The 20652-nt window shown below is 57.8% G+C and overlaps 4 protein-coding genes across 4 annotated transcripts; 2 read left to right on the forward strand and 2 right to left on the reverse strand.

Annotated features, from left to right (window-relative positions):
* Nucleotides 1-2122: 2122 nt before the first annotated feature.
* On the reverse strand, nucleotides 2123-4937 carry BXZ73DRAFT_34095 (uncharacterized protein; the record flags this gene model as incomplete). The annotated part of the gene is made up of 5 exons (XM_048017840.1): nucleotides 2123-2859; nucleotides 2913-3410; nucleotides 3681-3808; nucleotides 3969-4151; nucleotides 4276-4937. Coding segments are annotated over 5 exons (2208 nt in total), but the record flags the coding sequence as incomplete, so codon positions are not given.
* Nucleotides 4938-9444: 4507 nt separating this feature from the next.
* Nucleotides 9445-12616, reverse strand: BXZ73DRAFT_93365 (uncharacterized protein; the record flags this gene model as incomplete). The annotated part of the gene is made up of 6 exons (XM_048026651.1): nucleotides 9445-9695; nucleotides 11457-11610; nucleotides 11678-11999; nucleotides 12026-12360; nucleotides 12427-12551; nucleotides 12586-12616. The coding sequence occupies 6 exons, from the start codon at nucleotides 12614-12616 to the stop codon at nucleotides 9445-9447; spliced, it is 1218 nt and encodes a 405-aa protein (XP_047871432.1).
* A 1172-nt stretch (nucleotides 12617-13788) lies between these two features.
* BXZ73DRAFT_82744 (uncharacterized protein) lies at nucleotides 13789-16028 on the forward strand (the record flags this gene model as incomplete). The annotated part of the gene is made up of 9 exons (XM_048023785.1): nucleotides 13789-13899; nucleotides 13974-14177; nucleotides 14227-14315; nucleotides 14368-14504; nucleotides 14551-14657; nucleotides 14801-14856; nucleotides 15176-15349; nucleotides 15627-15774; nucleotides 15849-16028. The coding sequence occupies 9 exons, from the start codon at nucleotides 13789-13791 to the stop codon at nucleotides 16026-16028; spliced, it is 1206 nt and encodes a 401-aa protein (XP_047871433.1).
* A 1745-nt stretch (nucleotides 16029-17773) lies between these two features.
* BXZ73DRAFT_82745 (uncharacterized protein) lies at nucleotides 17774-20120 on the forward strand (the record flags this gene model as incomplete). The annotated part of the gene is made up of 8 exons (XM_048023786.1): nucleotides 17774-17994; nucleotides 18123-18501; nucleotides 18758-18789; nucleotides 19263-19330; nucleotides 19401-19424; nucleotides 19658-19748; nucleotides 19799-19841; nucleotides 19968-20120. 8 exons carry the CDS (start codon nucleotides 17774-17776, stop codon nucleotides 20118-20120), a joined length of 1011 nt encoding a protein of 336 aa, XP_047871434.1.
* Between the last annotated feature and the right edge of the window lie 532 nt (nucleotides 20121-20652).

Raw genomic sequence — 20652 nt, forward strand, 5'->3', positions numbered from 1 at the left:
ACGAGGAGGCCAATTCAGCGTCAGCGAGGTGCTGGTGGCTTCGTCGGCGGTGACTGTGGAGAGGCTGTGGGTGCCTACACTATTGCGAATGTACGCGGCGCCGTTCGGGTAGTAGTGGAGAGCGGTCAGAGCACAGTCGATGCGACGCGGCCCCCGGTAGTGATGCCGCCCGCTGACGAAGAGCCACCCTGTGCGTTTTGTTCCAATCGGGTGGCAGCAGTATCGGTAGGGGAGCGCGACCAGTGGCACTTGGGAGGGAACGGGGATTACGTTGGGTTGCCTTCGCCCCAGAATAGCATTTTCCGCCGTTGACGTGCATGGAGAATGGGTGGGGCTGATTTGGAGGTGGGATTGAGGCGGAGAACGGGCAGGTTCGCTGAATCGGGGAGGAGGTGGGCAGCCCGTATGACGACGGACGGGGTCTACCGGCGCGCGTCGACGTCGTGGAGCAGGCCGCGCATGTCGCCATCGTCAGGATGGTGCCGGAGGGACGACGCGGGCCATCGGGAGCGCGGCCGTCCGTGAACGCTCGGCCTGAAGTGACGGGGGACTCGAGGGGCGGGGCAGTGACTTGGGGGCGGGGCGTAGGCAGAGGGGTACCTGCTGTTGTTGTGGGTCTGCGACATGGAGCGTGATGGTCCAACACGGTCCGATGGTGAGGAGAGAATAGACACATTGTCTTCCTGAGGGCTATCGCGCTCGTCCTCTCCTGCACGGTGGCCACCCTCGTTGTAGACGACAGAGGCAGGGCCACCGTAAAAGCCGATTAGCGCAGACTTTGGGCAAGGACCAACTCGCACTTACTACTTCGCCTTAAATCTCGACTTCGACGACCGAGACTAGCGACCTCCGTTGGCTGGGATGTGGCCATTCCCCGCGTTCATGGGATTTCGTGAGGCCCTATAATTCGTGGAGCCAGGGTTCGGACGATCGTGGACAATCGGGTGTGAGAGGGACGAAGCCGGCGATAAATAAGAGCAAACGTACAGGGGCAGCGGTGGGCATACGACGGCGTCGCGAGGCCAGCGTCGTTGAGACCGACGGCAGGCGGGAGAAATCTTGAGCGCGTTGAGAGCGCACGAGCAGATAAAGGGCGGGCGAGCGGTGGACGCGTCCGTTTCAAGTCAAGTGGGTCGAGCAGTCGGCAGGGGTCTTAGGGCCTGGTCTCCCGTCAATGCTCGCTCGCGGATCGTCGAAAGCACGACGCACCTGTCTGTCGACCGACTCTCAGCCTCTGCCTTCACCCGTCATCCGTCGTCCGTCGTCCGTCGTCCGTCGCCGTCTCCCACCCCGGTCTCGTGGTCTTGTGGTCTTGATGCAGCCCAAACGGCATGTGGCAAAGAGGCCGCCAGAGCAACCTCTCACCGCCGTGGTCCGGGGGCTCCGCTCATGGCGGGAGCCCTTGGCTCGAGGAACTCTCAGGTCGTGCGAAGCCGCCGTACCGTCTGCGCTCCGAGCACCGCTGAGAGGTCAGGACTGGACACCAGGTGTCCGCCGTCGCTCCCCTAGCTCGAGGAACTCTCAGGTCGTGCGTAGCCGCCGTACCGTCTGCGCTCTAAGCTCCGGTGAGAGGTCAGGACTGGACACCAGGTGTCCGCCGTCGCTCCCGGGGCGTCGTCTGGGGGAATTTTGTGTGTCATGCGTGGCTGAGGGCGAAAGGCGGACCACCACCATGGTGGCAGGAATGAGAGCAAAGCAGCCGCCCACGAAGCTGTATCGCATTATGTAGCGGAAGCGCGCAGCTGAAGCGCACGGAACGTTGTACTACCGTCTGAACGCGAGTGCAGAGAAGCTGGGTGGATGCGACAAGCTGCTTATCATGCCCGGGATCAAAGGTGCAGGAGGAGAACGCCGGCATTGCGGTGGACGATTTGGGGGCGAGCAATCGTGTCATCGTCAGACCTCCTAGTAGGCCAGTCATTGGCTCATTGCGCGACGTCGTATACCGTTTGATGTAAACGTACGCAAAGGAGATTACAAATCAAAGATGTCCTCATCCTCATCGTCCTCATCAATGCCCTGGTCTTCCGACGCCACGTCCCTTTCCTCTTCATCTATGGGCATCAATCTAAGGAGCTGGGGACCGTCAAATCCATTTCTTGGCGAGTATTATACGAGCACTGTTTACCTTGTCCAACGGTAATACGTGGATACATGATTTCTCGATGTTTGCTATCTCGATAGGCGTTCGTGCAAAGTGCGACACCAGTTGGTCGGCCGCAATAATGATCGGTTCAGCATACTCGCCGTAATAGAGTTGCCCTCCAACCAAAGGGTAACTCCTGAACGGATCGTGCTCTGCGTCGGCCGTGGTGAGTTCCAGCAGGGGCGTCACGAACAGATACGTGCATTCTTCAGGTTCGCTGGAGGTAGCGTATTTGAACACGTGATTGATACGACCCGCGAGGATGCCTTGTTGCGCAGTTTTTGAGCGAAACAACACGTTGCAGTCTTTCTGAGACTTCGAAAAGCTGCGGAACGTGACTCCGTGTGCGTACACGCCGTCACAGGGAACGGCGCTGTTGAATAGCAGAATGACGTGATCGTCTTCCATAGGGCCATCGTTGTATGATGCGTATCGCTGGCCATGGGTATTCGTATTGAAGAACTTGACGAGCGCCTCAAAACAGTGGTCGTCTAGAGCGGCAGGTTCTCGGGGCTTGTGTTGATTATGCGGGACGAGGCCGATACCAAGAGCATTTGCTTCCCGCAATCTGGTCCCCCGACGATCCTCGGTTGCGTCACGTTCAAATGCTTGCACGATCTCTGCGACATCTTCGCGAATCCGCTCATCGGCAGCCAGTACACGAAGGTTGGCTTCTCGGCAGCTCTGGTTCACGTATGTGATTTCAAGCTCGCCTAACCCGTTACATTAGTGTTCTAACATCACGCAGCAACATGTATACACCTACCGAACTTGGAATTTGTATTGCGGCGTTGGAGCTTGAAATTTTCACGTTCGGAGAAAAACGTTCGGATAGAGTGGAGGGGACCGAAAAGGCGGAAGAAGACTGGAATGTGCAAAGAGTTGTGCTGGTTGGGGGTGACGGTGAAGTCGTAGAGCTCGAGAGCCTTCTTGAGATACCGTGATGCAACTTCCTCGTACAGACTCGCTTTATCTTCCGACATCTCTAGAAGACCTCCAATGACGATCATGGTCACTAGATCCATGAAGTTGTTCAGCATGCCGCGCTCTCGTTCGTCTTGACCGTGCCAAAGTGGGATGAGAACAACCGGTAGATTTACGACACAGAATGTGTGCCATTGATCGGCGCTGAGCTTGCCTCTCGCTTTCATGCCTACATTCGCTGGAACAGGATTCATCCAAGAGGGCAGCAGAGTTTTCGGCATCGCTTCATGAACCTTTTGAAGAAGATGTCTTCCGAGGACTACTACTGATTGACGTTCTCCTGATCGAATTCGGTCTGTGAGCTGGCAAAATAGAACCCGCATGAGTATCGGAGCGCATTCCATGGAGAATAAACTAATAGTACCTGAGCTTGGGAGGTTGAATCAGCAATCATCTCGGGCACGATGTCATCTTCCGACATTGGCGACTGGGGGGGGGAATGCGAGCGTTTATGAATACGGAGACATTTACAAAGAAGACCTCGATCTTACCCTTGGTGTGGCTTGTGGGCTAGGAGAGTCCAATGGTTGCATTGCGGGGGATGTGGCACCCCGGTAAAACGCACGTACTGGGTCTTCGTTGTGCGGTGGCTCGGACGCGCGTGGAGTAGATGTACTCGATGAAGATGGTGCGGAACTGGGACCGGCAGTGTGCTGTGGTTGTTTTTTCAAGTGAGAACTTGCTGATGACACGTACAGTGTATGTTGAAGTGACACACCTGCCAGAAGCTCGGGCCATCTGGAGCGAAATTGCCCTTACTTTGACGTCGTTCCTGAAGGGCCCTGTTCAGCATGTGTACAGTACATATAGACGGGTACAAGGACCAACCTCTACCCACGAAATCAGGGCGTTGATAGCGTCATCTTTCTTGTTACCACCCGGGCTGATCCCAAGCTCACGGCACAATGCTTGTAGCGCCCCCGCGGCGAAGTTTCTGCTTATACTCGAGGATGCTTTTCTGTCCCGAAGTGCCTTCTTAAGAAGCTCGACGCTGTCGCGAAGATTCTGTGGGGCTGCGCTGCTATGCGTTCCGTCGGCATTGCATTCAGTACTACCCACGGATGGCTGGTTACTTTCGCGCTGTGCGAGTCCGACGTTCAATTCATGGCAAATATTTGTGGTGAACACGAGAACCTCTACAGTACAGAACACCACTCACCCAATCCATAAGTGCATCGACCATGCTCCTCTTCGTAGCTTTGTTTTCTGGCACAATTTTGCGAACTGAGCACAAATACAACAATATAGGTTGGCTGCACTTCTTGAGTGACGTTTTCGAGCCCTTCGTAAGCTGAAATTCCGCGTTGCGAATGTCCTCCAGATCGAGAGGAACTTCTTCTTCGGGCTGACCGTCGTCGCCGTCCGCAGCCATTCCCCACAGATCTCGAACATGGAATTGTAGTAAGCCAAGATAGTGGTTGTGCATGGAGTCGACGACCGTGTAGAGAATAGGATCCCAGTAAGGAAGCTCTAGCAACACAGAATATCGGACGCTATTCTCCCGGAATGCCCTCTTCCTTTGGCTCTTGCTACTCTTGTCGCGCCAGGCCAAAGCGGCTTCGCGATGTTCTTCGCGAGAACGCATCGGCCAGTTCCTGAAATCGATGTTGTTGCGGTCCTGGTGAAGAAGCTTACAGATGCTGCAGAAGTACTTGGCGTTGTGAGCTCCGAAGCCCGATACCTGTCGTGCGGCGAGCAGGTCACAAACCACAGGCACCAAGGCACAACGAGCAAGCCGTCCGGACGAATAGTTGAATGTGCGGGAATAGAAGACTCCAGTGCGCCAGAAAACAAGCAAGTCGTCGACCACTGGTTGAAGGGCGTGGTTGATTTGATCGACGGAAGGCTTCGTAGGTCCAGGTATGACGCCCACAAGAAACATATTCTCCGGAAGATAGCGTTGATGAGGTGGGAAATTGAGACAGTACATGTAGATCCCAGTTACTGTTACCACTTGCTTCGCCGTCTTGTTGTGGAAAGGGTTGAAGCCATCGATAGCCAGACCAAAAATGTAACGACCTTCCGTGGGGGGAGCGTTCACGAAGAGACTGCCGTCGTCCATTTTGAGCTTCCGAAAGACAGGGGCGTCCCAAATATCCGACATGATTGGCTTCGCCTCGCCTTGCGCACGCCTGAGCGTCTTGTCTAAGACGTCTTCCGTCCCTTTCCGAGAAAGGAGGCGACCGAGCCATGCCTTCATGTCGTGGTAGATGTAGAGCCGTATCGGTTTGGAGAATTCCTGTCCTTGTACGCGCTTTGTACGAACCAAATCCGCTCCGCATGCGGCACTTGTCCTTGTTTCTTGATAGGAACACTTCTGCTGGGTCTTGCCAGAGTAGAGGGCAAAGCAAGATGGACAGCAAACGTAGGGGACGGTGGTAGGCTCCAAGTCGAAGCGCGCGATGATCGTACGGATGTCGATTGGTAGATTGTTGAGCACGCTGCGCTGCTGTTCTACCGGCTCATGGCTCTGACAGGTGGAGAGCGACCTTAGGTTGGCGAGAAGGACGTGTTTCAAGGCCACAAGAAGGAAACGGCTGGTGCGTCGTGTAATCCGATAAATGAGATGCAGGACGAGAGCTGTGACGTGATGTGCTGCCACGAAGGGATCCGTAAGCTGTAGAGGACGGAAGTGACGTGCTGAGAAGATATGCAGTCAGTGCTCGCACTATAGTAGCATAAAATGAAGTCTGTACCAGTGTCTACTGAGGGGGCGCCATGCTGCCGATGCATGGCGGTGCCCTTTTGGCGGTACCACTCTTGCTCCTTGATGCTTCTCAACCGAATTCGCTCCTGATGGAGGACATCTTCCATGAGGATGAGGTGCTGTTCGATATCGGGCTGCATACGGGCCGCCAGATCGGATACATAAGTCTGTGTTGCGACGATCCACGCGTCGTGTCGCAGGATACGCTTGTTACACTCCTTGGAAGGGTCCAATGCTAGAAATTGATCGATTTCCGGATGGAGATGGAGAGGGAGAGCTTCACTCTCGAGATGCATGGATGGATGGGATAGGAAGGATAGCGCGTCGTCACAAGTAAATAGACTGCATTCATGTTCCACATATGAGAGTAGGAAAGCAAGATCCTCTTCATTTGGGCCCAGATCAACATCTGCAGTGTTTTCTGCTCCGGTAGTTTGACCGGGAGTCGTTGTAGGCGGAAGTGGAGTTTCGGGCGGCGTAGCTGCCAGTGGGGGTGGAAGGGAGCATCGTACATCGTCTTTCTGGCGTTTTCTTGGAGGTTCTTCTCCCGATAGATTGTCTTGAGAATCGTCCGCATGACTCGCTGCGTATATCTGCCTTCTTTTCTGTTGATATCTAGGTTTGCGGCCTATTACAACGTCAGTATAGCCCAAAGATTAGATTAGTGGTCAATACGAACGCCTTTTATGCTGGTGCCCGCTTGTTGACTGATCGGAGTCGGATGAGGGATCAAGAGAGCCTGAAGAGCAACATTGAGGGCTGATGAGATGATTCCGATAGAGATCAAACACACACCTGATGCCATTCGGTCTGGGGCACCGCCCCGTACTCGGAACCGGATATTTAATGTGGAAAGGTTCTGCACCCCAATAGTGGCAAGACGAGTGTGTTCGGAGATGGGAGAGTGACTGAAGGGATCGAAGTAGACGACAGGATGTATTCGATTGCTACCAGAAAGTATATGTCGACGTTGCAATGCCCACAAGATATCCGATATCGTCCATTCTGGGTGCACCACTGCGAAACCTTAGTCAGTCCACGAAGCGCTCACTGAGATCTGCAAGCGTACATAACGGGATCGACCGAGGACCCACGCCGAGAATGAACACTGTGACATGTCGCTTGCCGCGGCGCTGTAGCACGGCCTGGCGATCAACTGGGGGAGGGCGACGAACGTGTGGATGAAGATCTAGCAAGGACTTCAGATATTGACTTATTCCACATACTAAACGAAAAACTGACAGAAGGCAATCCCACATATGAGCAAGAGATCCATCAAAGGTATCACGAACAGGGAGTGCATTTTCCAACACTGCGAGGCATCTTTTTGAAGTTCGATCGTAGTAACTTGCGCAACGAGTCCAAGGGCCAATCCCAGCCAAATCGCCAACAATTCATCGATAATGGTAGAGGCCCGGCGTGAGGACGAGGCCTTCGCGTGCTTACGGCTGCTGAAGCGTATTCGATATCGAGGCGCGATAAAGCGTAGTGGCATGACTGTGGATGGGACTGGTGTGGATGGGAGGGGCCCGACTCATGCAGCCCGAGCAGTTGTGAATCGCCGGCCCCCGGGAGCATCCGTTCTATCGGCAGGGTGCGGATGCATCCCGTGATCCGTGATACGCGCCTCCGTGGGCGGCAACTAGCGGTGAGGCCCGCCACGCGTCACTAGTACTCCCACCGTCCTTTATCGACATCTCCTCCACCACCCCGAGCTCGGGCCTCGTCGCCTTCAGCCTCCCAGTCCAGGCAGACGATAGCGGCTACGCAGTCGTCTGTCGTCTGCCATTGGACCCCGGTGCCATCTGGTGACACCGTTCAACTCCCCTCCCCCCTAGGCCTCCGCTCTCGACCTCCTCCCACCTTCTCGGCCGCACTCACAATAAACAGTCTGGAGAGTGGGATATGGGGACCGCGGCGATGTACCATGGCCCCTATTTTGGTGAGTCCTCCGCCCTCCTGCATTCCCAACGCCCACTCAACCCCCGTCGACCACTACAACAGGTCGAGGACGTCCTCCTCCCTCCTCGCCCTCCTCCTACACCCCGCTCTCCTCCGCCCACGTCGCCTGCCTCTGCGCCGCCCTCCTCCTCACCCCTCGTCCTCCTCCTCGACCCGCACCTGCCGCTTCCTTCGCGCTGCCCGCCCCCTTCAGGACACCCTCCTCTGCGCCGCCCTCTTCCCGCATCACCCGCCTCCTCCGCGCATGTCGCCCACCTCCTCCGCCTCCGCCCGCGCCACCCTCCTCCACAGCGCTCCTCCGCCCGCCTCGCCCTTATCCGCACTGCCCTTCATCCGCCTCGCTCCTCGCCCTCCTCCTCGCCCGCTCACGTTGCCCTGTTCCGCCCGCGCTTGCCGCCGTGTTCGCGCTGCCCATCTTCGTACCGCTCGCCCCTGCGTCGCCCACCTCCTCCGTGTTGCCTGCCTGCACGTTGCCCGCCTGCGCGCTTCCGCCTTGCAGTCCCACGCTCGCCCACCTGCTCCGCGTCGCCTGCCTCCGCTTCGCCCACCTTCGCCTGCGTTGCCCGCATCTGCGCTACCCGCGTCTGTCTTGCCCGCCTGCGCCTTGCCCTGCTCCGCGCTGGCTTCCTCCGCATCGTCCTCCCCCGCGCCCACGTCGCCCTTCGCCTTGTTCGCCTTATCCTGACCCTCCACCTCGCCTGCCTCCGCGTTGTTTTGTAGTACCATATGATCAATATATTTTTATTAGAGATAACACACTAGTAAAGAGTGAAGGGAAACACTTAAGAGGCGGGGGACGTCGCGAAGCTCACAAGACCTCACACAGTACGTTATAGTACTTCCGCCGACGGTGCGGCTGATGCGTCTAGCACGGCCCACTCGCACAGATGTATTCGTGATTAAAGTGATCGCAAATGACGCCTCCTTGGCCCCCGCCGCATTTCTAGATATGTTGTTGCCACTAGCTGCCTCCCATTTCGTTTAATCGCGACAGGAGCGACGAACCCGCCTGGCGCACCATTTCCGTCTGAGCGGCAACCACGAGTATCCCACGTTGGATAGGCAGACTTGCCGACGATGCGGTGACGTTCAGAAGATCGCCCAGGACTGCGATAAGACCAGTGAGTTAAAAGGCGTGTTTCCTTGGCGTACCCTCCACCCTCTGCCTACTTCCGCTACCTACTACATGGTTCGAGGTCACTCCCCCACGCGTAACGACAGATCTGGGAATGAAGACGAAGACACCCGGCGACAGAAAATACCCAGTAACAAAGCTGGCCAGAAGAGCCCTCGAGAGAAGCCCCGACCGAACCCCTCCGTCTTCCCCAGATACCATGGTAAAACAGCATCCCTTGCTTCTTTGTTCTCCTCCGTTCATGCTCCTCCATACAGGGACTAAACCAATCCCCACCGCTCTCAAGGCACTTTTTGACGGACTCAAAGACACCGATATCGATATAGAAGTCTGCTGCACTGGCGATGCAGACGTCCCGCGGTGGGCAGTCGTCTGCAAAACCTGCGAGACAAAGGTGCGCTTCACTCTTCGCCGCGCTACTCGCTCCACCTCGTTGACGGCTCCCCACAAGCCCATAGCAGTAACTGAGAAGAGTATTTATACCCTCTCCTCCCATCTCAACGGCCAATCTCACCAAAAGGCTGTCGCTGCGCACCGACGAGGGATGGCCTCGCTCCGCGGCCGCGATTCAGGCGTATCGAGCGCCAGTACCACTTCCGCCCGCCTCATTTCCACCACGAGGCCGCCAGCCCGCCGGAACACGCGCTCGCCAGTGGCGCAGTCCTCCTCATTGCAGTCGGCGGTCGTCCGCGATGCGGATGACGATGCCCACAGGCGTGGACGGACGGCGCCAGGAGATGGGGGCGATGACGGGAACGTCCCTCGCACGCGTGCGCGACGCTCTAGCCGGTCGGCATCGCCGGACGTGCGGACGCGCCGTAGTGCTGGAGAAGAACCCGACGCTGTGGCGCGGTTCTGTGGCGCGATCGGACTGGCGTACGAGCAGGAGAAGGTACTCAGAACGCTGGGCGTCACAAGTGAGTCGTGGATACGGAAGCTTCGTACGCTTAAGGGAGACGAGAAAGACATGTTCATCCAGATGATGATCATGGCGGGATTCAAGCCTCTTCATGCTCTGAACGTGTTTTCCGAATGTATTGATTAGAAGAGGAGAGTGTCTAGGTTAGGACGGAATGAGTATATCACAGTACGGTACCTCAATTCGAGAAACATACGACGAGCGCTTTTTCGTTACATAAAACAAGCATCGCCGCCCTTCGCGCGGCGCCCCTTCATGCGCAAATAAACGAATGAAAACAAACGATCTGCACGTCGCGGGCGCAACACGGTGAGCGTGTCGGAAGGCAGGGTGGAATCTGTGCCAGGCCCGCTCGTGTACGCTCGAGCTCGCGCTCGCGCACCTCAGCGCAGTCCGTGCGCCACATCTCCTCTACAGGCGTGAACCGCGGGTCCTCCAGAACGTCGCCGAAAACTATACTGGTTAGGAGGCGGCCACAAGTGACATAATCACCCGCGCACGCGCATGAGCGGTCGCGGTGGAGGCACGGCGGCGCGCATCGGGGCCACGCGCCGTCCCACTACGTGCCCCCGAAGTGGGGTAAGTCCCAACTTTGAGTTGATAAAACCCCGGAAGGCCTCCATAAGAAGGGGCAAAGTTGCAGTAGTGGTGAAGGTGTGGAGATGGTCGGTTTACGAGTCTTTGCACTGTGCCTTGCACAACTTTGCAATCGACGGGTCCGTAACGGTGGTACGTGATGCGCACCCACGGCGTCGCTCCCGCTGTCTAGCACGTTCCGAACCCTCTGCCTGAAGCGCAGGACGATAATCGATATGATAGATAGTTCGGTTAAAAGTAAGATGCTCTGTTACGGCACCTCGACCCTTTGGCGTCCACTCGCGCCATCGCCTTACTCTCCGAGAATGTGTGCCGGAGCATCTCGTCCTGATCTTCGTGCTCTTCGTCGCTGGCAGCACGGCGCGCCGCCCGCACGTGTGTCGTGGCGTCGATGCACGCGATCTCGTCCACGAGCTCCTCCTGTAGCGCCAGCTCCTGCGTGCGCCTGCGCATTGGACGGGCCGCTGGTGCGCGACGCTCGCCGCCGCCGCAACGGGGTCGACGGGCTCCTCCTAGCGCAGGCTCGGCGTGAGGAGACACAGTCGCCGTCTGTCTCGCCGTCCTCACCTTCCCCGTCTGTAGGCCCGACAACCTCGTGGTTGCGCTTGATGGGGCTCTCTGATGCTGTGTGGGACGGGAAGCGGGCCAAGGGCGCACCGGACGTCAACGCGGACGGGGGCACGGCGGTGGGACACGACCTGAGGGCGGAGGGAGGCGGTAGCACGTAGTCGTAGTTGCTGAATGAGACCTGGAGCTGCACGTATTCGTCCTTGTGGCCATCAAGCGCGGAGGCCTGGCATGAGGCATGTGGAGCCGTGCGGGATGTTGTAAGGGCCGCAAGATGCCTGCGACCGTACCCAACTTCGTCAGGGGCGGCAAGAGCGAGTCGGGCACGGACGAGGACAGACGGAGGCGGAGGCGGCAGTTGTACTCGTGGTGGAACCAAAAAGGGTCGGGCACGGACGGGGAAGCGGTAGACGACGCGGAGGTGGGCGTAGAGGCGGACTCGGTGGCGGGTGGCAGCGTCCCTTGAGCTCCGCGTTCTCGTGCGTCCTCTCCACTGCCTGGTCCACAGGCCAGATATGCCTGCCCGCGGTCCAGTGTAGCTCTGGCATGAGCTTGTACATCTTCAGCACCTGGTACAGTATCGATTCGCCGCCCTTGAGGTACACGTTTTCCGTCAGTATGTCGCTTCTTCTCGGCACGCTCATGCTAGACAGTACTCACGCCGGGCACCAGCGATTCCGCGACGACCTCTCCCGGGTTGACGTCGTAGTCGGCAGTGGGGTAGAAAGCGATCTTGCGCCTGCGCGACATGTTGAGCACCGGGGAGAGCAGGTAGAAGAACTGCCCGCTCGGCGTGATGAGCGTGTCGGGGTGGATCCCCGCGGTGCCGAAGCTCTTAAGGTGGATGGCGTAGGCGAGCGTGGGGCGAGCGACCGCACGCACCGGCTGCACCTTGTACTCGCAGCCGGCGATGAGCGCGGTCCACTCCAGGTTCGCGCCCTTCCCGCCGCGCCCGTGAAACTTCTCCTCGCGCCCCTCCGTGCTGCGTTGGCGCAGGCGGTGCGGGACTTGACGAGGAGCGTGACAAGAATCTTCGTGACGCAGCTATCGGGCGGGCGAGCCCGTTTCCCTTCGGCCAGATCTCGAGCTTGTCGCGCACGATGGTGAGGTAATGGCCGACGGGGAGCTAGCGGAAGGGCGAGTTGCACACGGCGTCGAGGATAGGGTGGTTCACGCCCGAGCGTCGCAGTAAGTGGGAGGATGGGCGGGGAGTAGACCAACTTGGGCTCGGCGTATCCGTCTACTGTCGGATGCGACAGACATGAGGCGATGGGCATGCCCAGCGCGGGGGGCATGTCCACATCAACGTCGATCGGGAAGTCGAGCGAGTAGGTAATCGCAGCCTGCACGCGGGCACGGTAGTCAGGAACCCTTCACATTATCCCCTGTGCAGCGCGACGAGAGCACACCTTTTTCTGAAGAAGAGCGCGAGCTGCACGGTCCATGAGCACGCGCCCCGAGACCGCGAAAGGTCTTGATTTTGGGTCGCGGTTGTCGAAGAGGAACACGGGGAGAAGCGTGCCGTACGGAGTGCCTAAGATGGCCTTCGTCGGCTCTTGCACGGATACGGCGAGGATAAGCCCAACCGTTGAGCCCCATTCCTACCAGAGGACGTGGTGGGAAATGCTTGCGGGATCCGCCCCCGGCGAAGACGAGACACACAGGCGGTGTAGGTGCAGTCGATCTGCGCGCGGAATGTCGCCCCGGGGATGAGGAGGACCGGGCTCAGGTTCTCCGAGGCGTATAGCGCGAAGCTGACGGCGATGAGCGCGAGCGCGAGGGAGGGCGGTGGGCCCGGAGGTGAGAATGTGGAACTTGAGGTCTTCGTGTACTGAGGGGGAAAATCGCGGACAGCTTGGAGCAGTAGTCACGTGGTGTGCGTCCAGTCTCGACAAGGAAGGCAGAGAGCAGAGGAGGGGAGCGGCTGGGGCAGCGAGGCGAGAGGAGGAGGAGTTCAAAGTTGATGAATTCGGCAGCGCGACTCGGAGAGCAACGCGCGTCACATACTCTATAGCCCGCGTGAGAATCTGGTTGGCATCTGCCAGCGCCTCAACTCGCCCGTCCGCCTACCACCTTGCTACCACCTCTGTCACCATCGCCCCTCTGCCATCCGAACTGCCCTCCTCTCCAGATGCACCTCAACGAGCAGGATGCAAATTCCAAGCCACTCATGAAGTGCTGTAAGCTGAGGCAGCCTGCCTGAGAACACAAGTTCGTACACCCCTCGAGCTCCATCCTCCATCCTCGCACTTATTGCCCACGCATGCTAGCAATCACACCAAGCACTTCACTCTCGGGGCCGAGTTCCACCCACGATGCACACGCCCTCGAAGTGTTTGTCCTTTTGCTCTGCGCGATGTTGACCACGCTCAATCTGCTCCTCGGCCTCCCTGAGGTCTCGGTCGCGCACATGCCATGCACGTTCTTTGCGCCCGACGCCAACGACCAGGATCCCAGCCTACCCAACGCCGCATACGAGCCTGCTGCTGTCGCCACTTTGTAAGCAGACTGCACTAGTTTTCCACCTCCACCAGACGAACACTAACCTTGATTTTGGGTCATCTCAAACAGCGCATGCCGTCCGACGTCCCGGGGACGACTTTCGGCGCTGCGTTCCACCCTGCTCTGCAAAAAACATTACAACCATCCTCGCCCCCACCGACGGCCTCAAACGGATCAGGGGCGCGGACGACACTTCTGCGGATCCAGTCGCGTTTGTGTGGCTACTCCCGCAAGGTCCGGACACGCCCTTAGTAAGTCACTCAGTATCCATGGCTTCTACCTCCTACCCCTCAACCTGGCTCCAATGCCCCCCACTCCACCCGCTAGGCCCAGTGCTCACGGCCGCGGGGCTCGGCTCCGGTAAAAACACCTCGAGAACAGTACGCCTGTGTCCAACGACTAGCCCGCGATGGGACGATCCTCGCGCTGATTGCATGCTTCGTCCAACCTGCAGCGTCCCACATCCAAGACGTATCAAGTCGCGACACCTTCAGCACACGGGAGCAGGTTGCGCGGCCACGGGCCGCGTTGCAGGGACCGGCGCGTTGCCCAGGCGATACCCGTGTCGCCAGCATTTCAACCTCCTGGCGCCCTACGCGTCACCCTCCACGTGCCTGTGGATGCACCCACTTTGCTAGACAATGGGACTTCGTCCCAGGTCATGACATTCACCTTTGTACTTTCAGCATCACTTATACTGAATGCAGGCTCCCATCGACGCCCTCAGTATCCGTCCTCTATCCGCCATCGTTCCGTGCCCAGACCTCCGCGCCGCCATGTCCACTCCCTGGTCCAGGTAGGTTGCGACAATCTAGTGCAGCGATTGCTGGCTCACATTCGCGTCGTAGCCAGTTTACGATGCGCACTTCATTTGAGAGCACCGATGTGTTCATAAGCGAAACTCTCCGCCTTGGGCGCGAAGTCGACGCCGAAGAGTCCTACCGCCAAGTTTGGCTCTCGGTAGTCCGATTCGACGTAACCAAATGTGAGTACGTCCCGGAGGCTGCACAGCGCTTATCTGACTTGTCCAGACGTCTTTATCGCGTACGAGATGCACGATGGCTCCAGAGTCGACCCGATCGATGTCGCGGTGGTGTTGGCATTTCCCCACGACAAAATCAAGATCGTTGTCTCCGAGGTATGTGTCTTCCGAGTGCCAATGGAGTCCACTTCAGGCTGACGGCCCCCAAGCCAACGCAGGCTATAGCTTTCACCAGCGCTTCAAGGTGGTTCGTGCTCCACTTCGGACAAACAGATGATTTCTGGTTGGTGGTGCATCAGATTTCCTCCATCAAGATGCTCGGCATTGTCGCTGAATATTCCAGTGACGATGAGGGGTCTGTGTCAGGTTCCTCCAGCCTGTCACAGGTGCCGGAGCTGGATGAAAGTATTTGATGGTGCTTGGTCGAGAATTCAGCTGTGCAAACATGTTTCCAGTAATCTGCAATCTGCATCGGACATATTACCCAATCCAACTGCGAGTTAACAGTATTCGACTCGGCGTAGGTAGCATTCTACAGTGCTGCGCGGATAACATGTCAGATACTCTGTGTCCGCTTCGTCTGACCTGTGGCTTCCGTGCGCTGGCCCTTGTGCTCCTTCAACCTTGTCCCCCATCATCTGACCCTGCAAATGCACGATCTCGTCCGCCACCAGCGGCAAGATGACCATGTTCGAGTCCGCGGGTGGAAACACCCGCCTCCTCGCTCACATCGCATTCTCCGTCACAGGCTCCCGGAGCTGCGGCAGCGCCAGGTCGTGTGCAATTTCCACACATGCCCACCATTCGTCCTGCGGCATCCCCTGGTATTCCATGCACCACGGAGTGTCGTACGTGATGCACTGTACAGCAAAGAGGTCGAGGAACGCTGAGTGGGTTCGTGCCGCCGACGCGTGGGACGAGCTGGAGTTCGTCGAGGCGGAGGCGGCCGGCCGGCCGGCCCGATCAGTAATCCCGCAAATGTCTGGTTGCCTGGACTGCCTGGACGAAAATTCTCAGACATTTCAGAGAGCCGCCAGGCAACCAGGGCTCAAATCACGCAGTGAACTTCGGGCCCTCAATAACTGCACTAAGGACCCATAAAGTTACTTGATATCTTAAGTACAGCCGAAAGCGGGCGGAAACACAACTGGGTGGCACTCTCCCAATCCCCCACCTTCCTGGACGCCTCCCAGAGGGCATCAGCATTCGCGCCTGCAGCTCGCGCAACGAGCTCCAGCACCACGGGCTTCATGTCCACGAGAACAAGCGGCAGGTACCATATTAACATCGGCGTCGTGCGGGGCCGGCACATGCGAGACGAGCCGTCGCGTGCGCGCGCGCGCGCAGGGCGAGTCGCGCGTCGTTTCTGGCGCGGAGGCGGGCCGGGCGCGCAACGAGCGCATCGTCGAGCAGTTCAAGGGCCTGCAGGGGATCGACTCCGGCTTGGACGAGGCACGTGCGGCCGTCCGGGCGATCTACAGCGAGATCCTCGACCATCCGTTCAAAGACGGAGAGAGCGAGCTCTGAGAGCTTGAGCTGGGGCGCAAGGTTCGAGGGAAAGACGGTGGCTTGTACATGTATGATCATGTGTTCGGAGACGTGGCGCGTTCATGTCGGACAAGGTGTCGTGGTGGTTTTCACGCGTGCGTCCTCTTCTGCAGGGTTTCGAATTTGTGCATAGGCACTCCCCAAGCCGATACGTACCGCAGAGAAGGGACATGCACATCTCACAAAGCACCGTCCATGCAGAGAGAGCGTCTGCGTACCGCCCGTGTATCGCTTGCAGGACTCGGCTGGAAAGGTACCAGAGGAGTGCTACTACGCGTCGATCGCGTCCTGCGGCCCACTCCACAACGTGTCCGCGCGTTTCGCCCTCGCCTTCATGTTCGCCCGAGCCGCGTCCCTCGCGAGGCTCTCCAGAGCGGACATGTGGAACTTGCATAGCGAGCCTTGACGCCACGATGTGCGCGACGCGTGCTTGAACGTGCGCGCAGCTAAAATGTTCGCGTGGTCGACAGGCTGGGGACGTGTCCACCGGTCTGGGCCTAGGTGAGTTTGATGTTGAGCTCGCAGAGGTGAAACTTCTAGGGGAAAAATTTGTATACACCAGGCTCGTAGTTGATAAGCCGGGGGTAGTAGGTATGGATAACTTGCAGCTGCGGCGCAGAATCAGCAAGTCGGACTGTCTGCACTGAAGAGCGACACACACCAATTTGGAAAGTTCGCACTATGCGAGAGGACGGTCATCCAAGGGTGTTGACTGAGTCACGAGCAGGGGGCTAGGGTATATACTGTAGAAGGGCGTCATTTCGGAGGATTTTACGGGTGGTGAGCCGTCTGCACAGACTCGCATGAGCACACAGGGGTGGATGGAGGCTCGGTGCGTCAGAGAGAAGAGAAGAGACACACCGGACTGCCCTACACACCCATAATCATACCACGCGGAGCGGCCGTAGTACCTCCCTTTGAGTATGAGTCTTGCGTGAAGCACGACCACCAGGTAATCATCGGCGATCAGCTTGTTCAGTGAGAACGTGGACGACCGAAGTATGGACAGGACACACCTATGGAATGGCACTGATTGTCAGCAACAAAATCGGGGCAGGCCGCGCGGTGTGTTGTGGGGCAGAGGGTCGTACGAGAGAGGGCGAAGCTTCAGAGGGAGGAATGAGAGCAACACACGACGGTATGTGGCAAAGAGCGAACAGACGCGCGTACGCGCACGCGTCGAGTCGCGGAGGCAGGGGCTCCAAACAGCGCCGCATCTCTTTCCTCCCTCCGCGCTCTCCAACCTGGAATGGCCCCTCCTACAACTCCAGGTATGTCCACAGCCCATTCGGACCCTCTGGTGGCTGATGTCGACTCCATTTCAGCCCCAGTGAGAGCTCGCGCAGCAAGACGAACCGGAGCTGGCCGAGTTGAGGTACGTCGCTTTCCTCCTCCCCCCAGTTAACATCCTCCCGCACGCCTGGCCCCTCGTGGACGCTCCCACCCCATCCCAAGCCGTGCGTAGCGTTCCAAAACACCTCTTTCTATTATTGGTGGTCTGGGGCCACCGATTTTGGTGCATATATGCGCCAAAACCGGTGGGTTTCCCCTGTGATCCATCGTCATGCACAGCAGGTCGCCCAGCGGGGCGAACATCGCAGCCGTGAACGCCTCGTTGAGCGCGTCGAGCGCGCCGACGCCATGCGCTCTTGTGTGGTGATCACTAACGCGCAGATGGTTATGCACGCATCGTGTGTGGTCGGCGCACCGATTTTGGTGCATATATGCGCCAAAACCGGCGGGTCTTCCCTTCACGACACCATCTCACGTGGCAGGTTACCCTGCACCGCGACCATTGTCTCCAGGAACGCTGCGCGGAGCACGTCAAGTTGTGCTGGGATTGGCTTTGGTATCTCCAGCGCCCCGCCTCCCTCGGCCGCCTGCACACCGCCTCCACGTCCGACCCAAGCACTCCGCTCAACTTCTATGGCGGCTTTCCTAACAAGTACGTCCCTAAAATTTCTAATGCGTGCTCGATCACCCACGCTGACCGACGACAATGGCACCGGCATCCCCACCGACAGTTCCGCGGACCCCACGTCGCACAGTCTCTCGTGTGAGTTCGTGCGCCAGATGCCGTCCTACCGCGGCGAGCTCGACTGTGCCAGCCGCCGCACCGCGCGCGCAGGCTCACAACGGCTCGGTCCCGATCGACGCGCTAGACCTGACGTACAGCGCGGAGGAGTGGGTGCCGGAGCTTGTGGACGAGGACGCGCACGATGGGCAGCGACCCCGCGGCCGGAATCTCCGCGGCACTGCCAGGCCCCGCGAGTACGACGAGTGCCGCGACGGCACCGCAGGCGACACCACGCGCTCACGGCGGACGCGCAGCACGAGCACGCCGAGATCGAGGAGGTCCCGGGGCACGCTGCGGGCGCCGCGGCTACGGTCGGGCCAGCCCACGCGGCCGCACTGGCAAGGCACAGCGAGGCGACGACGGCGAGAAGCAGGGGTGCGTCCGCGCCGCGTGCGCGGCGCGAATCGTGTTCAAATACAGTCCTTATACTATCGTAATAGCAATTGTATCGATCCCCACCATATGGCTCCGTCCGCTGCGTGTCAAAACCAAGCTGGAATGCTACCCCGACCCGCAAGCGAGGTTTCCTGGCTGTCTAGTTGACATGTCTGGTTGTGTCTGGTTCAGTGCCCTACGAAATGCTGTCTGGATTTTTTGCACTTGTCTGGGTTCGTCTGAATCACCCAACCAGGCAGATCTAGACAATCGCGAAATCACTGATCGGTGCGCGAAGCGGCAGTGCGCACTCAGTGTCACGTGTGCCCTCACCGCGTGATTGATAATGACATCAGCAAACGAGATCCCGTGATCAAGGTCTTGCACCTGCAAGTTTCGCGAGGCAACTGCCAACTGCACAACCGTCGACCGATACTACGCCGTCCATACTCTCTCACTCTCCCCGCCCTTACCCTCCATCTACTGAACATGTCTTACTTGTTTGTTCATCGTCGAAGCGTTCTCATGAAGCTCTCCAAGTGTCATGATCACCCATCCTCGTGTTGGTGCCACTGAACACGAGCCTATGCTTTGTTTCTTCGGTTCCGCAAGTGGCGAAGCCAACGCTCACCTCCCTCTATCTTGCACCCACCTCTTGTCAGATCTACCCACCACTCTTATGGCTCCGACAACATACCTTCAGCGTAAGGCATTACTCCCTGTTCGTTGTTCCGATATCACATTCATGGACCTCGTCGCAGGTGTACGAATCGCCCTCAGCAGTGCTGTCCCAATGGGGAAGAACAAAGACAGTGTTTCTTTGGAAGAGGTGTGCATCGTAGGTGAGGTGCATTCACTGACCCCCAATATTGTCCATGTTTTCACCATTTTTCTCTCAGTCTCAAGGGCATATGAGCTTGAGGGTACGTTGCCCGGACCAAGCTACAAAAGATTCGTGGAGGCCGCACTCATCCGTGAGGTTGTACTATTCAACGCCCATTGAAATCGTTTTGGGCTCGCTAATGCATGGTTTCAGGTCAAGTCTCGCCATCTTGAGAAAGTCAAAGGGGAGGCCCCCATCACATTTCGCATCACACCAGCGGGACTCGTTTTGTCAGTAGTTCGTGCCCTCTGGTTTACGTCTAACTCTGATCAGGTAGGAGTATGGCTCTAGCTATAGGTCCTTCGGCAAATTTCCCTTGTTTTCAAGAGGTGATCCGGGGCTGGAGCGCATGTCAATGCGAAAGGTACGCTCAATTTGGTCGCACACCGCTTAACGTTCGAATTTATGTGACAGATCGCTCGACATATACGCGTGCTACGCGGTGTACTGGAGGAATGTCAAACTACGTTGAGGCATATATACCCTACAGCGGGGGAGAAAGACTCCCTTGTGTCTATGGTGCGTGCTTAATATCACAATGTCGGATTCGCAGGGTGGCCTGAATTGATCCACGATTGCCTAGACCAAAGCAATGATGGTTGCGTCCGAATTCGAAGTGAACCAGGTTTGCATCATGTCGTTCGTCGGTTTCCAGAAACTAACGGTGCTGCAGAACATCGAACTCAACAAGATATTGGAGGAACACTGCAACAAGCAGAGGAGCTTGTACGAGTGATACCTAAGCAGCAATTGTTCATTTTGCGCCCTGTCTGTACGATGCTCGCTCTAGTGACAGGGGTTATCCACAGAGTTTCTTTCACGCCGTTCCAACTGGCCAGGTGTGACGGTCGCACGCGGAGCGAAAAGGCGAAACCAAGAAAGGAGCTATGTTTCTCGCTACCGTAAGACAGTGCGCAGCTGCTATCTAGATACCATGGTAGACAAAAGTCGAGTACAGTAAGGGGCCTGGCATGGGCGTGGCGAGAATGAATCATGCAGAATGTACAATGGAGAGCCAACCCCATAACCCCACTCCCTCTTCAAGGGAACGACATCATGAGGAAGATATAATTCTAAAGACAATGCGGAGCGCGATGGCAAGGCGGCGTGGCAAGGCAGGATGTGAAGTTAACGAAGTGGAAACGTGGTGGCCATGGAATGGAAAAGAAGGAGTACATGGGGACGGGGCTGGAGTACGTCGCGCGCGGCGCGCGCGAGGATGGAGCGCAACCGGGTGGTGTCGGGGAGAGAGATGCGAGGCAGCAACG

The sequence above is a fragment of the Epithele typhae genome (genome assembly GCF_022376455.1).
Source record: "Epithele typhae strain CBS 203.58 chromosome Unknown BXZ73scaffold_133, whole genome shotgun sequence".
NCBI lineage: Eukaryota > Fungi > Basidiomycota > Agaricomycetes > Polyporales > Epitheliaceae > Epithele > Epithele typhae.